A 9,627-nucleotide genomic window follows, 5' to 3' on the forward strand; every position below is an offset into this window, starting at 1 on the left:
TATGTGTCGGAGGTGGAGGGAACGAGGAGAAGAGGGAGACCAAATTGGAGGTGGAAAGATGGAGTGAAAAAGATTTTGTGTGATCGTGGCCTGAACATGCAGGAGGGTGAAAGGAGGGCAAGGAATAGAGTGAATTGGAGCGATGTGGTATACCGGGGTTGACGTGCTGTCAGTGGATTGAATCAAGGCATGTGAAGCGTCTGGGGTAAACCATGGAAAGCTGTGTAGGTATGTATATTTGCGTGTGTGGACGTATGTATATACATGTGTATGGGGGTGGGTTGGGCCATTTCTTTCGTCTGTTTCCTTGCGCTACCTCGCAAACGCGGGAGACAGCGACAAAGTATAATAAAAAAAAAATAATATATATATATATATATATATATATATATATATATATATATATATATATATATATATATATATATATATATATATACACACACATATATATAATCGTTATCCCTAGGGATAGGGGAGAAAGAATGCTTCCCACATTTTCCCTGCATGTCGTAGAAGGCAACTAAAAGGGGAGGGAGCAGGGGACTAGAAATCCTTCCCTCTGTTTTTTTTTTTTCTTTTTTGTGATTTTCCAAAAGAGGAATAGAGAAGGGGACCAAGTGAGGATATTCCCTCAAAGGCTTAGTCCTCTGTTCTTAACACTACCTTGCTAACACGGGAAAATACAAAGTACAAAAAAATATATATATATATATATATATATAATCATTACACTTCACTTGCAGGAAAAATGTCTGGATGTCACGTGATAGTACAGCACTAGATTTAGTTCTGATAGCCTGTTATGTATTCAACTATGGTTTGAATATATGCACTGAGAAAGTTGGTTGCAATGATAGGGACCTTATACTATGATAGATGATCACTGTACAGTATTACAATAATTATCATCAGTTGCAATACTGCTTAATTACCAATTCATAATTCAGATTTTTACACAGGATACCTTATTGTGTTGAGATTGACAAGAATATTGGAATACTTCAAATTTGATTAAGTATGCAATATAGATTAATTTATTACACAATTGCTGGTATCCCAGTTGCAATTTACAAACTACACAGTAAATAAGGTTATCTTAAAACCTTTCCATTTTAGCCAAATATTGATTATATGGTATTATTGCTTACATAAATCTCACTTTTTAAAGGAAGATAAACAATATAACATTTAGTGTGAAACATTATTTGCTTTACAGATTTAGATATACAGCAAAATGTTTTCACATGGAATCAGTTTCATTACAACAGAGGTAGTCATGCGCTCAAGCTAATGATCTGTGCACTACTGTACACTGTATTTTCATGTGGTGTGGTGTACAAAGATTTTGCTGTATATGCTACTATTAGAGGGTCTTTATAAGTTAGAATTTTTCAAATATGGTTACTATAATGCCAACATATTGAAGAAGTAGCAGTTGTGATTGTCACATATGTGAATTATTTTTGAATTAAAAAGGTCTCCTCTGGTTCATTTATTAAAAGGTATTGAAACTGAGGCTATTAATAGCTGACATGTGGCCAAGATTGTGACAAGTTGCACAATAGCAATGGTTGTTTAGGGCTTAGAATGCGACATTGAGTTAGAGGCCGAGATAGTAATGTGGTAGGTATAAACAGCCTAATTCTTTTAAGACTGTAGTAGATGCGGATAGCATTCTTCTTCCTCTGTTTAGGGGAAACACACTGTAGAAAGGAAGATACTGTACATATTTTTTTACATCTTGAATGTAATTATGGTAAAGTAGTAGTCTTTAACAACCATCATAATTACTTCTTCCTCTGTGTGATGCACGATATTTTTCACATTCTGAGTATGGCTCATACAAAAATCATCATAAATATTTTGCTATTGGCCATCTCCTTACCCTCAGGTGTTGAACACCAAACAGCAACACTGACTTTTGAAGATTTTTGCAATTTGGTTTGACAGTTGCTGTACGTGAAAAGAATAAAGTTTGCCTTAACATATTTAGTATATACAATGGGGAAAATTAGCGAGGAACCATGATAAAGGGACAAGTTAGACATAAATCTGGATAATAGTAATCCCTGGAGGATAGAGGTTTAAAAAAGTGTATGTGGTAAACCACTAAACTAGTTTGCTGTGTGTGGCAAAAGACTACAAAATGAGCAGGACTAACCTTTCACAACTCCCATGGTAATGTATCTATAATTGATGCAAAATGATGTATTAAATATCATTTTCATACTGAGCACAATGCATGTAAACAACAAGACATTTGTTACTGAAAAAGGCACAGTCAATCGAAAGAGCATGACAGTGATGCTGTATGACTAAAGGTTAACAGGCGATTAGTAAATACAAAACAGAGATATTTGCCCCTTTGTATTTTGCTTACATCTTGCTTTTTACGTATATAAATGTAAAATGGCTAGGGAACTACTGTTTGACAATAAATACACATGGCAGTTACTGTTGTCCACATTTTCAAACCTCCACTGTCAATTTAAAGGCTATTAAATTTTCTTTTTAACTTTCCAAAATAATGATTCAGCATTTTTATGTCACAGCTACAATCTTCTCTTACTTTAATGCAAATAATGAATTGACAAACTCATTTCTTTGGTAACATTAAAGAGATACAAAAAGTCTGCACCACTGGTTGGGGTTTGGAAATGTGATTCAACCAAAACAACAGGCATCCCACTTCAACATCACATACAGTAAACTTGATAACTTGATAACAAGGAGTTTTTATCAAGACAACTTTTTGAGGTCAGAGGAGCGCAAGTTGAGCTTGCCAATGTTGATCTTCTGATGTGTGAGTTGCCGAGTGTTGGTCGTTACCTTCCTGCGAGTGAAGCTTTTCACCACAAACCATACCACCGACTCACTCACACATGAAAGCATGGCATCCTAAGAGAGATATTACTGTTAGTAGTTGTAAGTGATGTTTTCCATGTTCATGGGTAGATATTGAGAAATGAATCTAATGTAGTTATGACCTTTTAGTTATGATCAGTAGTTGTAAGTGATGTTTTCCATGTTCATGGGGAGATATTGGGAGATGAATCTAATGTAGTTATGATGATTATTAGTTATGATTAGTAGTTGTAAGTGATGTTTTCCATGTTCATGGAGGGATATTGAGAGATGAATCTAATGTAGTTCAGACAATTATTAGTTATGATTAGTAATTGTAGGTGGTGTTTTCCATGTTCATGGGGAGATAATGAGAGATGAATATAATGTAGTTATGACAATTTTTAGTTATAATTAGTAACTAACTTACATTTTAAGAGGGACCAGTTCTTGATTTAGTTTAACATGGGAGTGTATACTAGTCATTTATTATTTGAGTCATTTATTAAGATTAAGGAGGCTCAAGTGTTTGCAAATATAAGTATTGTTAGGTTCTCTTCCAACTCTCACATATCATCTGTCCTCCCCAACCTTTCCTTTCCATCCTCGCCCATCACCTTTCACTCTCTCAATCTTCTCTTTTGCTTGGCTTCTTGTTTTCCTCCTCTCTACAACCTTGATCTTGTCCATCATTTCTACTCTTCCCCTCTTTCATCCCTCCCTCCTCTTCCTCCTTTCCCCACTCTAAGTGGAGAGAAAGGGAGGTAGAAGAGAAAGGCCCGAGTAGAGAGGATAGAGAATTAGATGGGATAGGATAAGAGAGGGTAAAGAAAAAGGGGGGAAAATATGTAAGAAAGGAAGAAGATAATATGAGACAAAAGATATGGTGGAAGATGATAGGCAAGGTGAAGGGTAACAAAAAGAGGGTAGGGGAGAAAAGGGAAGGGAAGCAGAAAAGACAGTGGGGAGGAAAGGAGATATGTTACAAACGGGAAAGGAGACACAGGTGAAGTAGATGGAGAGTAAGAAGAAAGTAAGAAAGTAATGATGGGAAAAAGAGGGAAGAGGAGATGGTGATAAGAAGAAAGTAAGAAAGTAATGATGGGAAAAAGAGGGAAGAGAAGATGGTGAAAGTAGAGGTATGAAGGGAGGAGAGAACTGGATGGCAGAGATACGAGGAAAGAAAAGGGAAAAAGACAAGAAGGACGGGAAGATAGAGAAGAAGTCAAGGACAAAGGAAAAGAGAAAGCAGTAAAAGGAGGACAAAGAGTAAAGAAGAGGTAAACCAGAGGACACGGAAAAGGAAAGAGATAAAGAAGATAAAAATGGAGAGAGAAAAAAAGCATGTGGAAGACTGGAAGATAGCAGGGAGTAGGGAAGAAAATGGAGACAAGCAAAGAATATAGGAAGTGGAGAGGAGAAAAAGTACTTGGTAGGAAAGACGATGAGAGAGAGAGAGAGAGAGAGAGAGAGAGAGAGAGAGAGAGAGAGAGAGAGAGAGAGAGAGAGAGAGAGAGAGACAGAGGAGGACAGGAAAGGAGAGGAGGAATGAGGCAGAAGGGACATATCTGAGAAGTAAGGAAACAGATATTTCATTATTTACCTTCGTGTAAATGATCCTTTCACTTCACAACTCCATCCCTCTTGTCTTGCTACCTATCCCACTTACATTATTAACTATACCCCTTCCCTCACTACCTATCCCTAGTGTCTCTACCTTTCCCCATTGTTTCGGTAAGTATCCCTACCTAACCCTCCTGCCTCTCTACCTAACCCTCTTGCCTCTCTACCTAACCCTCCTGCCTCTCTACCTAACCCTCTTGCCTCTCTACCTAACCCTCCTGCCTCTCTACCTAACCCTCCTGCCTCACTACCTAACCCTCCTGCCTCTCTACCTAACCCTCTTGCCTCTCTACCTAACCCTCCTGCCTCTCTACCTAACCCTCCTGCCTCTCTATCTCTCCTTCACTGACCCTTGAGGAGCAAGGAGGTCGCTCTCCGAACATGTCAGGAAGGTCGTTCCCACAGACCATGTAAGGGCAGCAAGGTAGTTCCCACAGACCATGTAAGGGCAGCAAGGTAGTTCCCACAGATCATGTAAGGGCTGGAAGGTCGTTCTCAACGACCACGGAAGGGCAGGAAGGTCGTTCTCACCGACCACGTAAGGGTAGAGAGGGCGAATTAAACGAACGTGTAAGGGCAGGGTCGACATTCTCACCGGCATTTAAGGGGAGGAAGGTCGTCCTCTGGCCATATAGGGTAGGGAGGTCGTCCTCATTGGTTATGTAGGGCAGGAGGTCGTCCTCACTGGTTATGTAGGGCAGGAGGTCGTCCTCACCGGCCATGTAAGGTAGGGAGGTCGTCCTCATTGGCTATGTAGGGCAGGAGGTCGTCCTCACCGGCCATGTAAGGTAGGGAGGTCGTCTTCACCGGCCATGTAAGGTAGGGAGGTCGTCCTCACCGGCCATGTAAGGTAGGGAGGTCGTCCTCACCGGCCATGTAAGGTAGGGAGGTCGTCCTCATTGGTTATGTAGGGCAGGAGGTCGTCCTCACCGGCCATGTAAGGTAGGGAGGTCGTCCTCACCGGCCATGTAAGGTAGGGAGGTCGTCCTCACCAGCCATGTAAGGTAGGGAGGTCGTCCTCATTGGTTATGTAGGGCAGGAGGTCGTCCTCACCGGCCATGTAAGGTAGGGAGGTCGTCCTCACCGGCCATGTAAGGTAGGGAGGTCGTCCTCATTGGTTATGTAGGGCAGGAGGTCGTCCTCACCGGCCATGTAAGGTAGGGAGGTCGTCCTCATTGGTTATGTAGGGCAGGAGGTCGTCCTCACCGGCCATGTAAGGTAGGGGGTCGTCTTCACCAGCCATATACGGCAGGAAGGTCTTCCTCACCGTCCAGGCAGGGAAGGGAGGTAGTTCTCACCATCCTAGCCCAGTAAGGGTCATGCAGGTCGCCCTCACCATCCTAGCCCAGTAAGGGTCAGGCAGGTCGCCCTCACCATCCTAGCCCAGTAAGGGGTCAGGTCGGTCGCCCTCACCATCCTAGCCCAGTAAGGGTCAGGCAGGTCGCCCTCACCATCCAAGCCCAGTAAAGGGTCAGGCAGGTCGCCCTCACCATCCTAGCCCAGTAAGGGTCAGGCAGGTCGGTCGTGCTCACCTGGACCAGGATCTCCGTTGCTCGTGGCTCGAGGTCAGTGCGTCCGAGGATGGTGTAGGGCAGGAGGTACATGACTTCCCCCGTGTACCCAGCAGCCACAGCCATGCCGTCACCGGAACGCCTGCAAGAGACGGGACACACTCAGCTCACCTCTATCTCGCTCTACGTGCCTCTAAAACAGGAGTTGAATTGCTTTTCGAACAACACATAGAGATCTGAAATGACTCTGTATTGAGTTTAAAATGGCCATTAATATATTTAGTTTAAAAAGGCCCTATACTTTATTTTAAAGTGGCCTTATATTTACTTTGAAATGGCCCTTTAATTATTTCAAAATGGCCCTATATTTAAAATGGCCCTATATTTAGTTTAAAATGGCCTTACATTTAGTTTAAAATGGCCCTACATTTAGTTTAAAATGGCCCTAAATTTAATTCAAACGCATTAGTATACTAAACATTACATTAATTGCTCATATGTCCCTCAAGTGGTCTTCCTTTATGAGATCATCTCTCTACATGGCTTTTGAATGTCCAGCTAAATGAATTATTAGTATTTTTTTCCCTCCTTTTAGTTTCTCCGGGATCACAAACTCGCTACGATCAAAATTCTACTGACCTCTAGCTGACCCTCACAATCTTGTGTAACACCATTGCTGAAGATGTCCAACCTCTCTCCCAACCAGCCGGCAAAAATGACATTATCCCTAAGTATGTCTTAACTAACTTCCTATCTGTTCACGTCCAGACTAACCAACCTTACTATTGACGCCAGCTGCCTCCTCGCCATTCTCCCCAACTCCACCGCTGATCCCCCCCTTCTCTCGGTGCCCTCCCGACTAATTGTGGTTTTAACTTTTTCTTCCCAAGCCCAGAAAGCCCTCTCGTGACCCTGAATTAATAATATCAGGCAGAAATACCCAAAGCAAACTTAACTTCCGGGTCACGTTCAAATTCGGGTCGTACACGAGCCAGGTTATCATCCCCACAAGGTCGTACCATCGTTATGAGAGTGGTTCAAAATAGCGATCTGCATACAGTGTTATAAATACAATATATCCAAGAACCATACGCTAGAAACGCATATACTTACATTGTATCACAGTCTTCGAACACGACATAATTTGTACGTTTAACATTTCATCCTTTTGATAAACCCATTATATCCCTTTATGTCCCCCCCCCATTATTCCCCTCATGGCTCAATTACCATCATCCATCACCACTGTTATAACAAACGATATGTAATTATCAAAAGTACTTAGGAGCTATAATCGTAACACAACTCCATGTAAATGCCCGATAGCCAGTTTATAACTAACCCTATAAGAAAAAGAAGGAAAAACATTTACACTAACTTGATCCACGAACATCCAATAATCAAATATTACCGAAAATAACTTTTACATACACGAAAATAAATTACAAACACAATTCACACAAATTTTTTCTGATACTCTATACACTTTTTTTTTTTCACAAATTTCTCTTTACCCTTAAGTTTATCTAATTATTTATCGTAGTATAACATTCTTTGGTGAAAATATCCTTTACAAACCAAGTTTGTACATATTGAAAACAATGTTAGGGAAGAAAAAAAAAAGATTAATGCAACCCACGTATACGTAGTGTGTCCGAGTGTTGTAACGGGTAACGGGTTACGATTTTCGAATCCTCTTCTCTTGTATTATCAATTTACAACAGAAGCAAAACAAAATCATTTAGTATATATATATGTATATATATATATATAATATATATATATATATATATATATATATATATATATATATATATATATATATATATAGGTAAATATATATATATATATATATATATATATATATATATATATATATATATATATATATATATATATATATATATAGGTAAATAGGGTGCGTAAGACAAGGGAGCAAATGGGAACTTCAGTGAAGGGCGTAAATGGGGAGGTGATAACAAGTAGTGGTGATGTGAGAAGGAGATGGAATGAGTATTTTGAAGGTTTGTTGAATGTGTCTGATGACAGAGTGGCAGATATAGGGTGTTTGGGTCGAGGTGGTGTGCAAAGTGAGAGGGTTAGGGAAAATGATTTGGTAAACAGAGAGGAGGTAGTAAAAGCTTTGCGGAAGATGAAAGCCGGCAAGGCAGCAGGTTTGGATGGTATTGCAGTGGAATTTATTAAAAAAGGGGGTGACTGTATTGTTGACTGGTTGGTAAGGTTATTTAATGTATGTATGACTCATTGAGGTGCCTGAGGATTGGCGGAATGCGTGCATAGTGCCATTGTACAAAGGCAAAGGGGATAAGAGTGAGTGCTCAAATTACAGAGGTATAAGTTTGTTGAGTATTCCTGGTAAATTATATGGGAGAGTATTGATTGAGAGGGTGAAGGCATGTACAGAGCATCAGATTGGGGAAGAGCAGTGTGGTTTCAGAAATGGTAGAGGATGTGTGGATCAGGTGTTTGCTTTGAAGAATGTATGCGAGAAATACTTAGAAAAGCAAATGGATTTGTATGTAGCATTTATGGATCTGGAGAAGGCATATGATAGAGTTGATAGAGATGCTCTGTGGAAGGTATTAAGAATATATGGTGTGGGAGGCAAGTTGTTAGAAGCAGTGAAAAGTTTTTATCGAGGATGTAAGGCATGTGTACGTGTAGGAAGAGAGGAAAGTGATTGGTTCTCAGTGAATGTAGGTTTGCGGCAGGGGTGTGTGATGTCTCCATGGTTGTTTAATTTGTTTATGGATGGGGTTGTTAGGGAGGTAAATGCAAGAGTCTTGGAAAGAGGGGCAAGTATGAAGTCTGTTGGGGATGAGAGAGCTTGGGAAGTGAGTCAGTTGTTGTTCGCTGATGATACAGCGCTGGTGGCGGATTCATGTGAGAAACTGCAGAAGCTGGTGACGGAGTTTGGTAAAGTGTGTGGAAGAAGAAAGTTAAGAGTAAATGTGAATAAGAGCAAGGTTATTAGGTACAGTAGGGTTGAGGGTCAAGTCAATTGGGAGGTGAGTTTGAATGGAGAAAAACTGGAGGAAGTGAAGTGTTTTAGATATCTGGGAGTGGATCTGTCAGCGGATGGAACCATGGAAGCGGAAGTGGATCATAGGGTGGGGGAGGGGGCGAAAATTTTGGGAGCCTTGAAAAATGTGTGGAAGTCGAGAACATTATCCCGGAAAGCAAAAATGGGTATGTTTGAAGGAATAGTGGTTCCAACAATGTTGTATGGTTGCGAGGCGTGGGCTATGGATAGAGTTGTGCGCAGGAGGATGGATGTGCTGGAAATGAGATGTTTGAGGACAATGTGTGGTGTGAGGTGGTTTGATCGAGTAAGTAACGTAAGGGTAAGAGAGATGTGTGGAAATAAAAAGAGCGTGGTTGAGAGAGCAGAAGAGGGTGTTTTGAAATGGTTTGGGCACATGGAGAGAATGAGTGAGGAAAGATTGACCAAGAGGATATATGTGTCGGAGGTGGAGGGAACGAGGAGAAGAGGGAGACCAAATTGGAGGTGGAAAGATGGAGTGAAAAGGATTTTGTGTGATCGGGGCCTGAATATGCAGGAGGGTGAAAGGAGGGCAAGGAATAGAGTGAATTGGAGCGATGTGGTATACAGGGGTTGACGTGC

General features: G+C 41.0%; 1 protein-coding gene across 9 annotated transcripts in view; it reads right to left on the reverse strand.

The window, feature by feature from the left end:
• Positions 1–1,009: 1,009 nt before the first annotated feature.
• The window catches only part of LOC139766023 (uncharacterized), a 423,019-nt gene continuing 414,401 nt past the window's right edge, over positions 1,010–9,627 (reverse strand). For all 9 annotated transcript variants that reach the window (XM_071694136.1, XM_071694137.1, XM_071694132.1 and 6 more), the window contains 2 exons: positions 6,003–6,123; positions 1,010–2,901 (listed from right to left, as the gene is read on the reverse strand). In XM_071694136.1, the coding sequence (XP_071550237.1) occupies positions 2,743–2,901; positions 6,003–6,123 (280 nt within the window). In that variant the 3' untranslated portion in view covers positions 1,010–2,742. The remainder of the gene's footprint in view (positions 2,902–6,002; positions 6,124–9,627) is intronic.

Source organism: Panulirus ornatus, chromosome 56 (genome assembly GCF_036320965.1).
Source record: "Panulirus ornatus isolate Po-2019 chromosome 56, ASM3632096v1, whole genome shotgun sequence".
NCBI classification, from domain to species: domain Eukaryota; kingdom Metazoa; phylum Arthropoda; class Malacostraca; order Decapoda; family Palinuridae; genus Panulirus; species Panulirus ornatus.